Raw genomic sequence first — 21242 nt, 5'->3', positions numbered from 1 at the left:
TCCGCCTCCTGCCCCCTGCTCCAGACTGGAACCCATAGGGCTTGGTATCTTATTCCTTCATCTCTGACCCCAATTCCCTAAATGTAGATTAAATTACAGAAACATGACTTCCAGACTCGGCTAATTTACTTCATGTCCTCAAATAATTTCCTTCCCCTCCCACCTTCACTCAGCTTTCCGGCCTGTGAAATGGAGACAATCCCTGTTGCCAGGCGTGCTTACCAGGGCTGGGAGAGAGTGAGAGGGTGCTACTGCCAGAGTTGCAGCAGGCTGACGGCAGGGCCCTGGCTGGGGCTGGGACAGGAAGGGTAGTGACCGTGGGAGCTGATAGAGGGTCCTGGAGAAGGGAGGCCCAGGCAGCATGGACCCCCTGCAGGGACCACCCAGGGGGCTTCTCTCTGCTACCCCAACCCTACACCTCTGACTGGCCTCTTCCTTTGTCTTAAGGTTGCCTGTTTTGCCCCGAGTTTGGCCAGGATAACAGGCTGTTAGAGTGGGCAGGGGCCGGGCCGGGGACAGGAGTCTGTCCTCACTAGCTGGGTGACTCTGGGCTGGGGCCTGCCTTCTTCTGGGTCTAGCTGCCCCCAAATGGTGACATCTGCCTGGAGCCTAATAGAGCTCTGACTGGCTAGGAGAAGCCAGGCATCTGACCCCCTTCCACAAGGGCCAGGGGCGCAAGGAGAAGAGCCCCATGGGGCACACAGGAGTGGGAGAAGGGGCCTTGGAGGCCAGGAGGCGTCTCTGGGCAACTTACCAGCAACCTCCTCCACGCAGCCAGGCCCTGTGCCAGAGCAGGTGTGGGAACAGGGATAAAGACACAGGGCTTCCCCACACCTCCTTGGCCCTGCCCGGACCTGGGTGCTGCATCCCTTCATTTTCCACACACCCAGAGGACTGTGGACCAGGAGCCAGGCCTGTGGACAGGTTGGGATGGGGCTGTGGGCCCAAGCCCACTAAGTCAGGACAAAGAGGCCTCAGCTGAGAGTGACCACGTGCAGATGTCCCAGGAACTTAATGGATCCTGTGATCGGTTTGAGGGTCTGCCTGGGACCGAGGGAAGCCTCTGGGGGGTCAGGTGTGAGGTGAAGACGAGTGTACCATCCCACAGTCAGGGATGCCCACCATAACAACAGCCCCTCCCCCCAGGAAGTGGCGAGCAGCCAGGACTAGCCTGTGCACGTGGAGGCCCATGCCCACCTGCTGGCAGGGGAGGAGCCCGTGGCACCTGTAGTTGTATTCCCCCTGGCCTGGGGACTGCTGGACACACGCTCCACAAGGGCACCCTTCCTGCCCCGGCAGAGGGGGCAGCGAAAAGACTGAGACCCACAAGGACGCATCTAGTCGCTGCCTGTCCTCACCCAGCAGTTCTGTCTGCGAACCCCTCATTTCTGCATCAAATTTTCTCTCCCTCTGTGTATCCTCTCTGAGGATAGCTTATAACAAAGCAAGATCAGGAATGACGTGCCGGTGGTGGAATTGCAGGCCCCTAGGAAAATAAAGAGATATTTTTCTATAGGCAGTAACTGCTGTGAACGCTCACACCACACTTCACAAGGTGGAGGGTGGGCAGCCCTGTCCCCAAGCAGAGCCATGCCCACCCTTCTCCCTGGCTCAGCCAGGCGGGAGAGTCTCCCTTGCCTCAGAGCCTGAGAGCCAAGAGAATCCTGGGGGCTTTCCTCAGACCTCAGGTAGGAAATACAGGTATGGTGGGCAGCGCAGACGGGAAGCCAAGCCTCGGGGTGGACAGAGAGTGGCAGGAGGAACCAAGGTCCAGGCTGGGAAGGCAGGTCAGGATGGAGAGGGCACTGTCCTGGCCCTCTCCATCCTGACCTGTGTATGAGAGCCAACCTCCAATTCACTCCCTGACCAGTGCCAGCGAGCCTTCTCGCAAACTGCACTCAGAGCCCTCACTGTGGTCGGCTGTGGTGTATGGCAACCGGACAGTGGGAGGGACCAATGGGCCACCTCTAGCCAGGCCTTCTCCTCCCCTTTAGGCACAGGCTTCAGGGCACCACATCTTATACACCTGTTATTTACAGAGAGCACACACCCACATTTACGCAGCCAGAGAAAGGCACATAGGAACACACGGAAAACCCACGGGCACATACTCAGACGCACATGGACACAGCGACACATTCACGCTAGATCCATATACACAGCCATATGTGCTCCACACGGCCCCAACAGCAACACAGACACACGCACACAGACCACCCACGTGCACACACGCAAATCCACCAATGCTGGTGACAAGCCCTGCTGGGTGTCCCTTGCCTGGCATACCTTGTCCCATCCCATCTGTGTGTCACGGGCACCCAAGTCAGAGACTCTGGGAACCTAGATCCTACCAGTACGGCTCAGGCTGTATCTCACCAGTCAGGCTGCCATGTGGGCAGGACTGAGGTCCCCTGTCGGGCAAGATTTCAAGAGCTCTAAAACAGAACGTCACCACCACATCCTCAAACAAACCACCACCTTCATATCCAGAGGATCTTCATTTCCCAGGGGACTGAGTGGCTCACAGTCCTTCCTGACAGTGGGGAATCTGGGGCCTTGGGGAGAGAGAACCAGAGGCACCAGAGCTGAGACACAGTGGGAAAAATCAGCCAGGTCAACTCAGGCAACATCCAGGGACAGCCCTGCTCATGACACATGTGCTGTGACCAGACCATCCAAGCTCAGGGGAAGAGAAGAAAGAGTGGGCAGGATACTGACCACCTGCTCAATTCTCTATCCATCCAGCTATTCATTCATTCAAAAAAAAAAAGGGTAGTGAGCACCTACTACATTCCCAGCACTGACCGAAGCATGGGGGATGCAGATTTTACACCAGGCAGAGTCCCTGTTCCCCTGGAGCTTACGTTCACCCAGCCGTATGTCCTCCTGGTCTCCATTCTATCCATCTAATGAGCACTACTGTCTGCCAGGCTCTGTGCTGGGTTTTGCAGGACAGACATGGCAGGACATGGCAGGTTGTGCCACGTGGCTCTGGGAGGTAGGAGAAAGCAGTGATGCTTCAGAAGCTCAGGAGAGAGAGATGGCACTGTAGGCCAGGGGCTCCCTGGTGAAAGGCTTCTCAGTGGACGTGTCAGTGGGCAGGAAGGATGCTGACCGTGGGAGACATGAAGCACCCAGGCAGGGCATATCCGTCAGGAATCCTTAGATCGCAAGTAACAAAACACCACCACCCCAAACTGGAAAGGAATTTATTGGTTCGTGTCACTGTCAAGTCCAGGCTTGGGATGAGCTTCAGCTGTGCCTTGATTCTAGGGCTCGAGCGCTGCCCCCAGGATCTGCTCACTCACTGCTGTCACCTCACCTTCTGAAGTTCGAGCCAATGAAGGAGCAGCTCCAGACCTCACATCCCCTTGGCTTCAGTTTCATGCCTCTGTTCTAGCATGCTCTAGTCACGTTAACATTTCACAAGCTCTGCCTGGGTCATGTGTCCATCCATAAATGAATCACTGTGCCAGGGAAACATAAGGTCATCACCGATCAAAGACCCATGCTCTACCCAACCTCCACCCTAAGCACAGGGCAGAGTGACCCCGGAGTGGTTTCCCAGAGCAAGTAGGATTCAGTTACACGACAAGGGTGAGGGGATACCTGGCTGGAAGATGATCCCTGTTCCATAAGGGAGCCGGAAAGCGCAAAAGCAAAGACTGGAACGTGCAGGAAAGAACAATGGGCGTGGCAACCAGGAAATGAAAAGGGAGGTGAAGGAGTACAAGCGTGAAACGGTGTATGGGATTCTAATTGTGAAAGCTCCAGGCTTAAATTGGACAAACGTTCTGGACTTGATAGTGCAGGGTCTAGGGAGCCCTGAAGCCTCCTGAGAGGGGCCGTGGGAGGCAGAGGGAGGCAGATGCTCCTGGACCACCAGGAACACGCGTTCACTCTGCCTCCCACCAGCAGACTCCCATGTGTGGAGCACCTCCAGCCCCTCCTGACTGCCAGACCCTGGATCCACCTTCAAGGCTGTGATAGCAAACAGTCTTGCAGTAATATTCCCCCAGCTGAGCCACAGGGAAGGCGGAAGTCTGGTGGGTGGCAGGCCTCGGGCTACTCTGAGGGGGATGGGAGAGATGGCTGAGGGTGTTGTGGTTACTCTGGTTGCTGGGTGTAGATTGGATGAGAGCACGAGGATAGGAAGCACAGAGGTCAGCTGGGAAACTACGGCAGCCATTCAGGCCAGCGAGTATGGAGTCCTGGAAGGCAGTGGAGAAAGAGGAGGGAGAAGACAGGAGACAGTGAACGCTGCTGATGGCTGAGGACCAAGAACTGACTGGTTTAGCAACATGGTCACTGAGACCTCTGAAGGGAGGACTTTGGTGGATGCACAGCTGAGCTGGGTCCCATCTGCTCTCATGGACTGTGGTGTGGCCACTCAGGCTGAATTTTTGCTTGTGTCCCCCTTGTTGGGGGAGTCCTCAGCCTGCCTCTCCCCGAGGTCATTCATGCCAGTTATATCTTCTTGGCCACTGAGCCTACTACTCTCAGAATAGCTGGACGGTGGGGCCTGGGCAAGGTAAGGAGCCTGGTGTCGTCTGAGCACAGTGGCCAGGAAAGCCTTGAGGTACTGGCGGAAGCGGCGGCTGGAAAACGCATAGAGGACGGGGGTGAAGCAGCAGTGGAGGAAGGCGATGCTCTCTGTCACCTGCAGCGCATAGTCCAGGTGCTGGCTGACCTTGCAGTCCCCAAAGACTTGCAGGTCCAGCAGCGAGTGCAGAAACAAGGTGACGTTGTACGGGAACCACAGCACAAAGAAGGCCACCACCAGGCCTATGGCCATCCTCAGAGCCCGGCTCTGGCCTGGGGGCCTCAGCCTGGCCAGGACGGAGCCAATGCGGGAATAGAAGAAGATCATGGCAAGCAGGGGGAGGAGAAACCCCAGGAGGTTCTGCTGGAAGCGGAGGAAGAGCTTCCAGATGGTCCCGTGCCCCCCAAAATCCGCAAAGCAGTCCCACACGCCTGGGGCGTTTTCCTGCGTCCTCACAAAGACCATGTCGGGGATGGAGACAGCCAGGGCCACAGCCCACACGGCAGCTGCGAGGAGCAGGCTCTTGGCCCGGGTCCTCAGCCGGTGGTGGGGCTGAGCGCAAACAATCTCCAGGTACTTGTCGAGGCTCATGCAGCTAATGAAGAAGATGCCGCTGTAGAAGTTAATGGTGTAGAGGGTGCTCACCACCTTGCATAAGAAACTCCCAAAGACCCAATGCCAGGCCACAGAGATGCCCCAAAAGGGCAGCGTCACCAGAAACAGGAGGTTGGAGATGGCCAGGTTCAGCAGATAGATCTCGGTCATCCGCCTTCGAGGCACATACCGGAGCAAGACCACTAGGAGAAGGAGGTTCCCGCTCAGGCCCAGCACAAAGATCAGGCCATAGAAGAGTGGCAGAAAGACTCTGCCAAACGACAGCACCTCGTCCTTCCTGCAGAGCATGAAGGCCACGTCGCCCAGGAAGTACTCATAGTCATAGAAGGAGCTGCTGTTCTCAGAACTGGCCACCTTGGTGCTGGGTGGCAGAGGATAGGCGGTGGCGGCCATGGTGGGAGGACACATCCAGTGCTGGAGCTCTGTGGGCCAGAGAGCAGTGTGAGCAACAGGAGACAAACCACCCTCTCTGCAAACCCACTTTAGCCAGTGCTCTGGGTTGTCCAATAGACTCTTCGCATCCACGCCAGTAACCCATAGGCTAGCAAGTACGGGAACAAGGATGAGGAGCCCAAGGCTACCACTTAATAGTTATGTCACCTTGGGTAGCTGACTTAACCTCAGATGTTCTCACAGTACTCACTTCTTTTTTTTGATTTTTAGTTTTTAGTACGCGGGCCTCTCACTGTTGCGGCCTCTCCCGTTGCGGAGCACAGGCTCCGGACGCGCAGGCTCAGCGGCCATGGCTCACGGGCCCAGCCGCTCCGCGGCATGTGGGATCCTCCCGGACCGGGGCACGAACCCGTGTCCCCTGCATTGGCAGGCGGACTCTCAACCACTGCGCCACCAGGGAAGCCCAGTACTCACTTCTTTCATGATGGTTTCTCTTATTTTCCCCCTCATCATTTATAAAGACTGATAATGTCTTTCATGTTTTTCTTTATTATTTAGGGATACCAATTCACTTATTTATTGTGTACATACTCTTCCTCACGTGTGGCTTGAAGTTATTCTCTTTGTGTGGCTTATAATTTTTTCTTTTTAATGAGAGCTTCTCTTCAGTGGGGCTTGCTTTTTCTATAAATACCTAGTGTGCCTACTCTGGCTTTGAACTCTCTTTACTTCTCTCACTTGAGGATTTCCCTTCCTTTGGTTATTTTAAAAATATTTTATTTACACATATTTAATGTCAATATCTTCATTTATAAATATTTAATATTTTAAAAATATTTTATCCACTATTTCTAGGTTTGCAGCAGAAAGGTGTGAACCAGCATGTCGACAGACTCAGAACTAAACCTACTAATCCCTCAGTTTCCCCATCTTTAACATGATATTAATTATAGTGCCTTTCCGTGGGGTTCTTGTGAGGCTTAAATGTTATAATTCAGGCAGAGCATTTTGAGCTCTATGAAGAATGCCCAGAACATAGGAGGCACTCAATAAACATTTGCTTAAATTATTGCTTTGCCTGGAGCTGAGTTCATCATCTTCCAAACCAGCCTCTTCTCCTCTGCCTTGTCTATCTAACTGAAGAGCTCCACCAGCTATTCGGTCACCAAAGACTGAAACATGGGAGACATCACAGACCCCTTCCCCCCAACCCTCATCATCACCCTGTGTGTCTCTACCTCTTTACTGCTATCTCCAGGTTCCATAAAAATACATACATGATAAAAATATTTACATGATACTCTTTTTAATAAAATTAAGACAAATGAAACATATATATATATATATAAATATATATATATATATATATAACAATCACCACCTCAGGAAGTATATGAATATATGCTGTGAAGGAGCTCAAAGAGATAAAAGACAGGGGAAAGATAGGCACAAGACTGAAGATGGTGGCTGCCTGGGCAGGAGAAGCCAGAGACATAGGATGGGGCAGGTCACTGTCCATGGTCAAGTTCTCTCTGGGCAGCAGTTTCCCAGCTTTTAATTGGATTATTAAACATAATTTTAAAAAGAGAGCCTCACATGAACCAGTGAGAAACGTGTCATGAACCAAGGATTATGCTCAATCCTGTTCTGTGTTCTAAAGGAGAGAGACTTCATGTTCAGCCCACTGGATTGTTCACCAATGGGGAAGAGGGTTTGGGGAGGAGAGAGGAAAGAGATAAAAAAAAGAATTTGTGGCCCAAGCAGGCAATCATGCACAGCCACCAGAATAAGACCTGTTGGCTGGTGATGATAATGGGCCACAAACCCAGAAACACAAATCAACTCCACCTTGTACCTCTGTATTTTAGTTTTTATTCCTTGATTCAAATGCGGTTGAACTGTTAATACACTGAATGTATTATTTTGTATGTGTGTCTTCTGTGCATGATTTACTGTTTTAATGGTGGGATTCTCATTTTATAAGAGGTTTTATATAGTAAGGATTTTAGCTTTTTACATATATGTTGCAAACATTTTCCCCAGTCCTTTCCCTCCCAGTAGAAGTTTAGTCTGTTTTTTTTTTCCAGGTAGAATTTTGAAAGAAATGTTGACTCAGGTCCTCAGCTGGCCCTTCTAGTATCCATGACACCGTGACCCTGTGATGGAAATATGCAATTCTGCTGAGGCAGAACCTCTCTCAGGAGAGCCCTGGAGTCCTCCTACTCCTTGAGCCTCTGCCCCACCCTTGGGCTCCTGTCAACTGGCTTCTGGGCCAGATGTTGGGGAAACACAGATGTCCTAACCCCACCCCAAGACCTCAGCCTGGGAGGCTTTAACTAGGGCTGGGCTCTGCTCCTGACTGGCCTTGAGAACTTGTGCCTTCCTTTCTCCGTCCTTCACTCCCCTCCTGTGCATCTGGGCTCTCCTGTCCCTGAGCCCCTCTTTCCTGGGCACCAGTATAGGCACCCACCCCCACCCCCAGCACATGGCTGGTTTGGGAGTCCATGAGCTGCTGGCATTGGGAGGAGGGAGTGCCCTTCTGCACTTGGGCCTGATTAGGGCTTATTAGTCAGGAGTTACCACTAATTAAATACCAGCTCTTCTAGTCTGTTAGCACTGACCTTGATCCTGACCTGGCTTCTGAAAGTCTCTGGCTTTTGCTTTAGCAAACAACCAAGTCTGATAATTGCTTTGGTCAAAGCCAGAAGTCAGGGTCAGCAGGCCCCAGGCTGGCCCAGGTCACCTTTGCAAGGCTCCCTTCACCTGGAACACTCCGTTCTTTTCCCTCTCGGGGCCTCTGGCCTCCTGATCGCTCACCTTGGGAATCTTTCCACATTCTCTGGACCTCTGGGGCCACCAGCCCCTCCCATCACTTTCATCAATAATACCAACAACGATGACAACAGCAACCAACATGTGTCATATGCACGTGACAATTGGCCAGGCACTTTCATGTCAACTCTGGTAGTCCTGGAAGGCAAACCAGGAAGGAACTGTCAGCCCCACTTAACCCAGGAGCAAAGTAACTTCTCCACAATCACGCAGGAAGTCACTGGCTGAGCGCATCTGAGCCCCAGGTCTTCAGACTCAGAAACAGTGCCTTGTCCCTGGTCTCATCTCATTCTCGGCCTCTGTTCTGCCCTGTCTAGCAGTTTTCAAAGGGGCCACCTGAGAGAGGTGTGATTTGAGCTCAGGAGGTCTTGCTTGCCCAGTTTTCGCCCTCATTGGCTGGTCCAGCCTTGGTAGATTCCACCATTAATGCCCCCAAGGCTTTATGGAGCCTCCTTGGGAAACGTAGTCTCCCTACAGGTCAACAGAGTGGCCTCCCCAAAATATCCATATCCTAATCCCTGAAGCCTGTGGATATGTTACCTTACATATCAAAAGGGACTTGACAGAAGTAATTAAGGATCCTGAGCCAGGGAGAGTACCCTGGATTATCCCGGTGGGGCCACTGTACTCACAAGGTCCTTTATAAGGAAGGCAGGAGTATCCGAATCAGAGAAGGAAATGTGACGGTGGAAACAGAGGTCAGAGGGATGTGGTTGCAGGACAATGGATGCAGGCAGCCTCTAAAGGCTAGAAGAGGCAGGGAACTAATCCTCCCCTGAGCCTCCGGAAGGAATGCAGCTGGGCTGACCCATTTTAGACTTTTGATCTCTAGAATTTTAAGCTAATAAATTTGTGTTGCCTTAAGCCACTGAATTTGTGGTAATTTGACACAGTGGCAATAGGGTCACTTCCTGTGACCCTTTGTGCCCTCCACATCTCACACTGAGGGAGTGAGAGTGCATGGTGTCCACCTCCTCCAACTTACAGGTGGGGAAACAGAGACTCAAAGAAAGAGAACTACTTGTGCAAAGCATACAGTGAGTCATCTCTGTACGGCTGCACTGAGCCACTAACCCCATGTTTGACTGCCCTTCAGGTCTCTGTTACCCCACCCCTAATAGTCCACCTAGCCCTGTTCTGTTTTCCCTTTTTTTGTTTTTTCACTTTTCCTTAATACTGGAATTCATTTATTTGGCTTACCCAGAAACACCTTGAGAGGAATGGATTGCAATGTCAGTTATTCACATCTTCACAGATAGTAAGGCAATCCCGAATGAAGCTCTGGAGTAGAACCTCTGGGGAATCCGGACAACTAGATAGAGAGGAGGCTGAAAGGAGCAGGGACAGCAAGGGCAAGGTCAGCTGAACTTCCCGTACAATGAAGCCAAGGGCACAAGGGCAAACTACAGCTTGTCTCTGGGGCAGTAACATCATCCTGAGGCTGCTGGCCTGGGCTGGCTCCAGCTTTAACTTAGCAAGAATCTGGCTGGAGATTAATGTCTTCTCCTGAGGATCCAGGCCTCCCCTCCCCAGGCCTCTCAGAGAAGTCAAAGTTGAGGCAATAAGAGAGAGGATACTGCTATGTCCATCTAGACAGGAAGGTAGCTATGTTAGTTGAGCTCCTTCTCATTTAACCTTCACCATAGTTCTGATAAGCAGTACCATTATGATCCCCATTTTCCAGATAAGGAAACTGAGGCTTGGAGAGGTGAAGCCCAATTGCCCACAGCTTAAGATCAGCAAATGATGGGCCCAGGATTGGATGGCCCTAACAATACAAGGTAGAACTGTAACAGAGAAGAACAAACCTGACTCCACATTGGCTCTGTTGCCTGGGCTTAGCCATGCAGGCTCTGTACCTTTGTCTCATCCAACAGTAAAAGAATGATGCTTACAGCCTGAAATATACATAATAACCCTTTCTCAAGACTCTCCCTCCCAAGCTTGACCATTAAAGGTGTAACACTTTTCATTCATATAGAGATAAAAATTTGCAGAACAAAAAAATAACATTTGTCTGTTGAAGGTTTACAGGAACATCTGACCAGTCCCACGTGGTCAGCTGCAGGAACAAAGGATCATCACATCCCCACCGAGGTCTGGCTGGTACCAAGAGGTCTGCAACAACCAGCCACACCCCGCTTCCCTTTTAGTAGAAAAGAAGCCTGAATTCTAATAACTCAGGTAAGATGATTCTTTGGGACACGGGTCCCCCATCTTCTCGGCCTGCTAGCTTTCTGAATAAAGTCGCTATTCCTTGCCCAACGCCTCGTCCCCTGTCGTGCAGGGGAGCAGTACAAGCTTGGACTCAGTAACAGAACTGGCCCTTTTCCCCCAGCTCCCCTTTTCAACATGAACCAAACTTGAATTTGAAGGATGAGCCTCTGATAGTGGGACTTCTGGCCTCATCGATGGGTGGCAGAGAAGACTCAAAGTCAGCCATATGCTGAGGCTGTCTCGTACCGGCTGGCGAGAGCCAGTAATGCAACATCTGGGAGGCATTCAACAAGCCATCGTGGGATTAACCAATTCCACATTCAGTGATAAATCAGTAGCCTGAAATTGATCATGGTGGGAATATTTACACCAAGGCAAATGCTATAAACTGGAGCTTCCCTTCCCTCACCCACCGTTGCTGAGAATCGGTTGTTAGACCTTTAGCAGCATACCTCTGACCAGGATCCCATGGAGCATGACCAAACCGGCCTGTCTTGCTGTCACCCACCACCTTCCCTTTTACACCTTTCACATCAACCCCACAGCTGCCCTCCTCCCCAGCCAAGAGGCCTTGAGGACAGGGTCACGTGTAGGTCCCCTCCCAGTTGACCACAGCACCCCCATGCTGAGTGTGCTGCCCACAGTGCAGCTGAGACCAGTGAATAAACAAGATCAAACAGGACCCTAAGAGGCCACACCGGCTTTTGTAATACAAAACAAAGAATAACATTTGAGATCACTTTCAGTGGACAATAATTTTGCTGGCTTCCTTGGAAAAAGATTTATATCCTTTAAAATGCAATCTCAATCCTTCCCTCCCAGGAGGCTACCTGGGCCACTGGCCTGGTGAACCTCCTGCCCCAGCCCCCCAAGCACTCACAGAAGGTCACTCCTGGGCTTCCCTGGGCTTCCCTGGTGGCGCAGTGGTTGAGAGTCTGCCTGCCGATGCAGGGGACACGGGTTCGTGCCCCAGTCCGGGAAGATCCCACATGCTGCGGAGCGGCTGGGCCTGTGAGCCGTGGCCGCTGGGCCTACACGTCCGGAGCCTGTTGCTCCGCAACGGGAGAGGCCACAACAGTGAGAGGCCCGCGTACCGCAAAAAAAAAAAAAGGTCAGTCCTCAGCCTCAAATCCACCTCCCAGAAACAGAGTCACCTTTTGAGGATCACTTGCCTCCTCTGCTAGACTGGGGATTCCCAGGCGTTGGAACTCCCCGGCACAGGGCTGACATCTGAGAGGCATTCAACAAATGACCATGCAATTAATCAGCACAATCACCCTCTCCCTCCCTTCTTCTCTCGCCTCCTTTTTCCCTGGCCTGATTTTCTCCCTCCCACACTGGTGCCCTGCACACAGCTGAGCCAAGACCCTCCTTCTGTGAGTTATTTCCTTAGCTTGGGCAAGCTCTGCCTCAGCAGTCTTGGGAGCCCGTGACCATGGAGTGTGACTGGCCCAGAGCCCCCACTGTTTCCACTTGAGCCAAGTTCAAGGCCACTTCCAGCTGGTGCAAGCCTCCCTGTGGCCACCCCCTGCTCCCTCCCTCAGAAGGCTCCCCTGACTGCTTTGGGAGGACTAGGGTGGAGACAGAGTCCCAAGGCCTGGACTCCAACCTGGCTCAGCTAGTGATGGGCCCCCCTCTCTGCCTATAATTCTAGCATTCCCATCCTGTATTCCTGGCCCAGCTGTGGCTGGAAAAGTTGAGGCAGGAGTTGTGAAGTGACTGACACTCCGACCACAGTGTCGGGCTGTGGAAAGTGCTCTGTTGGGGCACAGGTGGGGGACCTGGTAACAGCATTGGGATCTCTCTTTTCTTCCTGCTGGGTTTGGGAAAACACAAGATATTAAACTCTACTGTATGTATAACAATAACAACAACAATACCCACCACTTACATAGCACTTCCTATGGGCCAGGCTCTGTTCTCAGAACCTTACATGCATTAATTCATTTCATCTTTGCAATAACACTCTGAGGCGCAAGTTGTTACCTCTATTTTACCTGTGAGGAAACTGAGTCACAGAGGGGCTAGGGAACATGCCCAAGGGCACATAGCTAGTAAGTAGCAGAGCTGGGATTTGAACCTAGGCCCAGAGTCTAGGCTAGCTCATTAAAAGATAGGGGTGAAGGTTGGGGACTAGAGATGGAGAATGACAGGAGACCAGGCTGCCATTGCTCAGGATGCTTGAATGGAAGGCTGGTTGTGGGACTGATGGTATGTGAATAGAAAACAGGAAAAGGAACGGGGAGCCACACAAGGACAGGAGGAAAGAGGTCCAGGGCCATGGGAATGGCATACAGGGAGAGAATTCAGGAATGACCAACTCAGGGGGCAGAGGTGGGTCTCTGCTCCACTGCTCAGTTTGGGATGCTCTTGGGCTTAAACCTTCATGCAGCCCCAAGACAAAGTCAGGGCTTCCATCCTAAACCCTTGAATTCCACGAGGCTGTTTTCTCATCATAAAATAAATAATACTACAGCAAAGGATTTCGTGGGATTAAATGTGGTGCAGTTATTATAATGGCTAACACCATGGAGCCCTGACAGTGTGCTGGGTGCAGGGACAAGGAGCTCCACATATATTATTTAATCCTCATATTTACCTTATAGAAATTAAACATATCATTAGTCCCATTTTCTAGCTGAGAACACTGAGGCACAGAGATTAGGGAACTGGCCCAAGAGCAAGTGAGTAGTAGACCAGGAACTAAAACCCAGAGTCCATTTCCTTTTTTCCACCATGCAGCATGGCTTAGTTCCCTAACCAGGAGTTAAAACCATGCCCTCAGCAGTGAAAGCACAGAGTCTTAACCACTGGACCGCCAGAGAATTCCCCCGAGTCCATGCTCTTAAACACTAAATTACATTGCCTCTCAAAGAAAATAACAAGTGAGTTGTGGTCCCTCCCCCCGCCGCTCCCCCACTTGCCCGCCAAGCTTTATATGTGTTAAGGTACTTACTGCTCTCACAATGACCTTTTGAGACAAGCACTACTGTTATTCCCATTTTACAAGTGAGGAACTGAGGCTCAGAGAGGGGGAGTAACATGCCCAAGGACACACAGCAAGTGTACTGCAGGATTAGAAATCAAGTCCCACCAGTCAGCTCTAGATCTGGAGCCTTGAACCACACACCGCGAGCTGCTGTGAGCCCTCGCAGACTCACAGGACCGACATCTGCCCCCTGCACCGTCCCCCTTGGGAAGCATGGCATTTGGATTCCTTGTGATGATAAAACACAATGCAAACAATACAAACCAGTCCTGACATTTACATGAGGCTCTTTTATACCCTGGTCCTTGCAAGTCTTCCTGGCTTCCCTGTGAGGAGAGTAGCAGGTGTCCCCTCCCCGGTTTCACAGGAAGCTCAGGGCCTCACCACAAACCAGGCAGAGCTGACCCTAGAGCCCTGATCACTGAGTCCTGGACCACTGCACACACTCTCCCTTTTTACTTTTTTTTTTTTTTTTTTGCGGTACGCGGGCCTCTCACTGCTGTGGCCTCTCCCGTTGCGGAGCACAGGCTCAGCGGCCATGGCTCACAGGCCCAGCCGCTCCGCGGCATGTGGGATCTTCCCAGACTGGGGCACGAACCCGTATCCCCTGCATTGGCAGGCGGACTCTCAACCACTGCGCCACCAGGGAAGCCCCCATTTTACTTTTTTAACATGTATTTTTCCTGATTACAAAAGTAATATATGCTCAATGTAAAATGTGAAAATACAAGAAAAAAAAATAGAAAAGAGGCTAAAAATCTCCCCATAATCTTACCTCCCTCCAAAATAACCCTTGGGAACATATTGGTGTATCTTGCCTTTTTCATGCCCAGAGCCCCCATCTCCTGCACTAACCTTCCCTAGGTTTGTGGAGTCACAGAGCCTGGCTGGAAGAAAGTGGCCTTGTCCGGTCCCCACCAGGCAGGGGGCCCCTTGCAGCCTCCTGATGGACATGCTGCCTCCTACTCCCTGGGATCCGTAAGGCCCACCCACTCCCCACTCCCTGGGACCTCACACTACTCTATGTTTCCTGGCTCTTACCAGGAAACAGAGATGCTTGTGACATTGATGAAATCATAAGAGCAACCCCTCCTCCCAAAGTTTGTTTCAATTAATAAAAACTAAGCAATTTTAGAGCCCGACTCTTCAAGGAGCTGCTGCTGAAGATTTTCACATCTTTCCTGAATTATTTTTGCCTTTTTGGGGGCCTCTCTCGTTGTTGCCCAAAATTTCGCTACTCGAGCTCCTCGCGTTTGCATTTCAGCATTATGCTGGGGTCAACATGAAATACCCGCTCCACCGCCACCACCCCCAGGGAGGGTGGTACACTCAGCATGGTGCAGCATGTAAGAATAGACTATAGATTGGTCCAGTTCTTAACGGCTGAGTAACCCTGGGCAAATTACTTAGCCTCTCTGAGCCTTAGTTTTCTCACCTATAAAATGCTTCCTGGTGGCATTTTTATAATAATGAAATAAGTGCCTAGCACATAACTATTGGTTCCCCTCCAGACCCTAAAATGACACTTGGCTCAAGCTGGGATGAATAAGAGGGGATCCTGGGACTGTTTGGGGCAGATGGAGGGACTGAGAACTTGGCAGGAGTTGGGGGTAAAAAGAGAGGATGGGGGGTGCATAGAGAGCGTGGATGGGTGCTGGGAACCTCAGCCCTGGGAGGGGGACCCTTAAAGGCCATCTCATCTGTCCCCATCACAGTACAGCTCAGAGAGGAAAGGGAATGCCTGAGGTCACCCAGCCATGTCGGTAGCAACTCTCAGGGATTTCCAGAATCCATGAAGCAGATTCTGAGCTGGAATCAAGGGGGCAAGGGGCCAGCAGACCACCTTACTCCCCAGCTGCTGGGGCAACTGCTCCAACAGTTGCCCTAGAGACAGAGCTCCACACTCACCCCGCTTAGCACCTGCCTCTCCCCACACAGTCCACACTCTCCGGGCCACTAGATCCAGTCTCAACCTGTGGCCCCTGTGTAGGGCCCACTCCATTCCGAGAGTTTCAGAAACCTACCAGAGCCAGCTCCACTTGCCTAGGGATGTCCACCTCGCACCCAGGAGGAGAGCAGTAGCGCCTGGGTCCTTCTTCCTCAGTGAAGTGCAGAGGGAGTGATCCTTCATAAGCTCTTCCCCTCCCTGCACAGCTTCCTGCACACATCCTGCCTTCCGGCTGGAACAAAGTACCTCTTTGCGCCTGCCCCAGACCCACCTCAGCTGCAGAGCCACAAGCTGTTTCCCTCACTGAAGATGAGTCAAGCTCAAATGACTGCCCCCATGAAAGAACATCTCCCCCAAAGAGAGGTTCTAATTACTTTGGAAAACATGTGTCCCCAACCATACTTCTCTGGAACGATTCCCCTGCAGCTGGGCCAAGAACATGAACTGTCTCAGTCCAGACTTCCAGGCTTTCGCTTGCCCTGTCCCCTATCTAGGTGGCCTTCCCAGCCTCCAGCTTCATTGGTCCTGGATGCCTCCCCAGCAGGATTCTACCCACTCCCTCATTCGCCCCCAACCCTCCTTCTCTGACCCTAACTCCCTCCAAGCAGGGCTGTGTCTGTTCCACCCACAGTGTCAGGGATATTCTCATCTCCTAGACTTTCTAGACCATATTCCCTCTTTCCCTTTCCCTACTCCCCCTGCCATTCCCATCATGGCATGAATCTCCGCATAGCTAGCTGTCTGTTCACTTGTCTGCTCCGCTACTGGGTCACGAGCTCCCAGGGCAAGGACCATATTTGACCCACCAGCCTGAGTCCAGGGCCAGGCAAGAGCAGACTGAATGAACGAATATGTGTGTGCGACACACTGCCTGCCATATGCTTGGCAGTATGAGGGTTCCTCTCCGCCAGGATGGCACCTGTGGTCCAGGGTCAATGTCTCAGCCACCTTCACCTCCAGCCCCACTGCCAGCCTGACACACAGTAGTTGCTTGGTGAATGCTCGTTGCCCCTACCTGAATTGAGCAGTAATAGAATAATGTCAGGTGGTTACAGGCACTGGCAATTGGGTTACACAGAGCTGGGCTTGAATCTGGCTATGTACCTGCTGTGTGACCTAGAGATGGTGGCTTCACCTCTCTGAGCCATGGTTTTCAGATCTTTTGGGGGTGTGGGGATGGTGCCTCCCTCAGACAGGCATGAGAACTGAAGGTCCCCAGAGAGGTGGACAAAGGCAGACATTTGCCTTTCTCTGGCATCGACAGGCCACAGGAGGCCAAGCCTGTGATGGGTTCTCACTCCCACAGAGGGAAGCAGGGGACCTTCCTAGTGGGTGGGTCTCCAAGTCTCTCCAGGCCAAATGCTAGTTACCAATAGGGAGAATAAGGCAAGGAGTCCTGCTTCCATCTTGGGGAACAACTAAGTTCTAGAACCTGGGCTCCTTCCTCACCCCCTTTTTAAAATTTTTTAATTTAAAAATAATTTTTAGACTTGAAAAAATTGTGCACAGAATTCCCGTTAACATCTTACAGAACCACAATACAACGATCTGAACCATGACACAACACAATTAACTAATCTGCAGACCTTATTCGAATGTCACCAATTGTCCCACTAATGTCCCTTCTCTGGTCCAGGATCTGAAGCAGAACCCCACCCTGCATTTTGTTGTTGTGTCTCCTTGGTCTCTCCATTCTGAGACAGTTCCTCAGTCTTGCTTTATCTTTCATGACCTGACAGTTCTGAAGAGAACTGTAGAATGCCCCTAAATTTTGGTCTGATGCTTCTTCGTGATTAGATTGAGGCTATGCATTTTGGGCAGGAACACCAGAGAAGTGATGTGTCCCTCTCAGCGCATGATACCAGATGTACCTCATTTTAATATGGCTCATTACTGGCAATGTTAACTTTGATCACTTGGTAAGGTAGTGTCTGCCAGGTTTTTCCACCATGAAATTACTATTTATTCCTATGTAATAAGCATCTTGTGGGGAGGTACTTTGAAACTATGCAAATATCCTGCTTCTTATCATACTTTTACCACTAATTTTAGCATCTACCGATGATGCTTTCTGACAACGATTATTACTGTGGTGTTTGCCAAATGGTCACTTTCTATTTCCATCATTCTTTCTATATATATATATATATATATATATATATTATTTTATTTTATTTATTTTTTTTTTTGCGGTACGCGGGCCTCTCACTGCTGTGGCCTCTCCCGTTGCAGAGCAACAGGCTCCAGACGCGCAGGCTCAGCGGCCATGGCTCACGGGCCCAGCCGCTCCGAGGCATGTGGGATCTTCCCGGACCAGGGCACGAACCCGTGTCCCCTGCATCAGCAGGCGGACTCTCAACCACTGCGCCACCAGGGAAGCCCCTTTCTATATTTTTTAATTGGAATTTTACTGTAAGAAAGTTAGCCTTTCTTCCTATTTATTTATTTATATCAGTATAGACTCATGAGTATTAATTTTATTTCATTATTATCATTATTTCTTTTGCTGTTCAAATTGTCTCATCCTCTTTTGAAATATCTCAAACCATCTGCTTCCTGCTGACTTGACTTCCCAGCCACAGCACATCAAACACTCCCTGGTGGGCAGGGCAGGTTATGGGGGCAGCTCAGAGTCTTTGCATGAGTGGTCATGTTTCCCTGGAACCCACTGAGGCATCTTTCCAGCAAGAGCTGGGCCTTTTCCTGGAACAGGCATGTTCCAGTCAGGGGAAGTCAGTCATGGCTCCAGTGCCAGGGAGTTCCAGGAAGGGCTGGCCAGGTAGGCCCAGGTCTTTCCATTCCTCTCCAGTCTGTCATCCTGCTCTCCACCCCAATCCTGACCCGGCCCATAGCTGCACCGGCCAACCTCATGCCCTGAGGTTTTCGTTCTTGACTTCCCCTTCTCTGCTCTGCTGCAGTGACAGTTGCTGAGAAGCCCGGGTGGCAGACAGTTGGGCAACACTTACTCAAATTCATACAGAGGAACTGCTCTCCACCCAAGAGAGAGCTACCAGCTGTCTTCCACTGGCTCCAAGGGCAGCCAAAACAGTGACTGCAGTGCATTGCAGCAAGAGAAACTAGTCAGGGGGCAGCAGGACTTTCCCATGTGGGCTGCAGGGAGAGGGCTCTGAACTCATCTTCTCTGCTCTCTTTAAGATGTGCAAAGATTATCTTCCCTGGGAAGGGAGTAGACGCAGCCTCTGAAGCCACTCAGCCAGGATACACAGGCCTCTCCCACAGGACACAATGCCCTTAAACTATAGGGTAGGGACCTTAAAATCTTTACTATACTGGCATACTCCTAACTCACAGGGCACATTTACTAATTACAGTGAAAAGTGGCATCACGTTTTCAAAACACCTGCTTCTCTCTTCAGTCAAGGACTGACTGTGAATCTGTCAAGCTTTTGCCTGTAGTCTGTCCTCCATGAGCCAGCTCCAGGCCTGTCTCCCCACAGAAGCCTCCCCAAGTCTCTCCAGGCCTCCCTGATGCCCTGCTCTGAGCTTCCCGAGTCTGTAGGGGAATTATTATTCAGGGGCAAATCTGTCTCTCCACCATTCTGCAAATTCTCCAAGGTCAAGGGCCTTGTTCCTCTGCACACAGAGTATCCAGTGCTACCCACACAGAACAGGAGCTTGAGAGGAGGCCAGTTGATTTGCTGATGGAGCCCAGCCAGCACTTGACAAAGTGGCTTTTAGATGAAAGAGCCCCGGGTTGGCCCTGCCTCAGCCTCTGTCTCACTTGCTGTCTCTTTCTTTCTATTTCTCTGTATTCCTTGAGCAAAGTTCACCCGATTCTGGGCTGAGCCCACAAGAGGGTCAGTCTGGTCCATCTCCAGGGTCTTAAAGTTGGAATTCCTAAATCACAAACTTGCCCCACAGTTTAGAAGTTCTGTTAGCACCTGTGTCTAGTCACTTTGATTAGACGTTGTGTCAAAATCTCAGACCAGTTTCTTCCTATTATTCTCCATTGACAGCACAGCAGGAAGGAAATGTTCATCTCACCTCTTCCATTACCTCTTTCTGCGCCGCCTCCGCCAGCTGGCCCCCTCCAGCCACCCCAGACGTGTTGTCTCCCCTTTTGTACATCTGCCCAGGGTCTTGAGCTCAGGGCCTTGGGAGGGGGCTGCTTTCAGCTAAGGTAGGAGGCAGTATGTAATCTTTTCGCCACTTACCAGTCCCTTGCTGTGGTAAAAACGTATCTGTTTGAAACCAACATATTTATTCATTTATCAAAATACCTTCAACCATATATTACATGAGCTAATGTAGTGGTTCTCCAGATGCCTTCTCTGTGGGTTAGGCCAAGCTGAGGTTATCACACCCATTTTGTAGACAGGATTGCCAAGGGTCAGAGAGGGAAAGTCACTTGCCCAGAAACCCACAGTTGATAGTAGCCCCTGGACTTTCTGATTCCCATGCCAGTGCTCTCTTGCCCATAACGTATGTGAATATTCTGTTTAATTCTCTGCTCCTTCCTTCTCCCTTCCCTCCAACTCAGATCTAGTTAGCTATTCTAGGACAGAAATTATTTCTTACTCATCTGCGAATCCCTCACGGAAAAGCCCAGCCAGGGCTTGACATGCAGCAGACATGCAATACAAGTGTACTGGGTGAACGTATGCTTCAATATTGAAAACTCTGCAGAATTACTTACTTTTACCTAAGACTGCTTCCAGTGCTGCTGGACACAAAGCCTCTACTCCCTGGGGCTTCTCTGGAGAGCAGTTGTAGAGGGGTGGACCCGATGACGTCTGTACTCCATCAGCTGCAACACTGTTATTGGCTCTGGGACTTTGCCCATGAGGACATGACTGAAGCCAGGATGCCTGGCCAGCCCGAGGTCAGGGACGGCAAACAGCGGCAGCTTGCACGCACCCTCAGGCTCCAAGCAAAGACGACATCATGTAGGGCTTGGAAACCGGTGCTCACAACAGAGCCTGGAAGTAGGTGGGAGGCATGGATGAGCTGAGCAGCCAGCTTTCTGTGGCCAATTTTGTTTCTGTGGAATTATTTTCTTTTAAACACTTTTAAGGTCTTGGAAACTGAGGACGCTGACTGTTAATCAACAGTTGAGAACTGCAAGGCTTGCCGACCACTCCTTCACCTTTTCACCCCATCTACCCATCCAGGAGGCCCTCCCCACATGTGTGTCCCAGGCCCAGGCAGCCTGACTCCTGCACTCCCACTCACGGCCCCCAGCCAGTTGGCTGATTGCACCTTCCTTCCAAATCCAGATGTTTTCTCCTCACCACATATGTTTTATAGTTTTATTAAGTATTTTTATTATGGCAATTTTCAAACATACACTTCAAGAAAGTGCCAGAATAGTATAAAATAATTCCCATGTATCCAGCATTCAGCTTCAACGATTATCAACTAGTGCTCAATCTTTTTACTTACACTCCCATCCACTTACCCCTTCCTGTGTTATTTTGAAGCAAATACCAGACATCATATCATGTAAGCTGTAAATATTTCAGTATGTGTCCTTAAAAGATAAGGGCTTTGACCACTGTCACACCTTAAAAAGTTAACACTAATTCCTTAATATCAAATATCCAGTCACTGGTCTCACAAATTTTTCCCATCACCGTTTGTTTCTTTGATTCAGGATCCAAATAAGGTCCACGCACTGTTAGTGGTTGATATATATATTTAAGTATTTTTAGATCTGTAGGTTCCCTCTCCACCTCTATCGTTTT

At 50.8% G+C, this 21242-nt stretch overlaps 1 protein-coding gene and 1 long non-coding RNA gene across 3 annotated transcripts in view; both read right to left on the bottom strand.

Moving 5' to 3' along the window:
• LOC309968017 overlaps positions 1-21242 on the bottom strand; it is a 170405-nt gene that overhangs the window by 91142 nt on the left and 58021 nt on the right. The window lies entirely within an intron of this gene.
• Positions 3196-20241, bottom strand: ACKR2 (atypical chemokine receptor 2). Of its 2 annotated transcripts, none has more exons than XM_082849096.1 (2): positions 20195-20241; positions 3196-5580 (listed from the first exon to the last, which is right to left on the bottom strand). In XM_082849096.1, exon 2 carries the CDS (start codon positions 5564-5566, stop codon positions 4391-4393), a length of 1176 nt encoding a protein of 391 aa, XP_082705222.1. In that variant the 5' UTR covers positions 5567-5580; positions 20195-20241; the 3' UTR covers positions 3196-4390. The 2 variants fall into 2 exon arrangements, with proteins under 2 accessions (XP_082705222.1, XP_082705221.1); XM_082849095.1 differs by lacking the exon at positions 20195-20241 and adding an exon at positions 8369-8481.

Source organism: Leucopleurus acutus, assembly GCF_964270905.1.
Source record: "Leucopleurus acutus genome assembly, chromosome: 10".
Lineage (NCBI taxonomy): Eukaryota > Metazoa > Chordata > Mammalia > Artiodactyla > Delphinidae > Leucopleurus > Leucopleurus acutus.
This window is presented reverse-complemented; position numbering and strand designations above follow the sequence as displayed.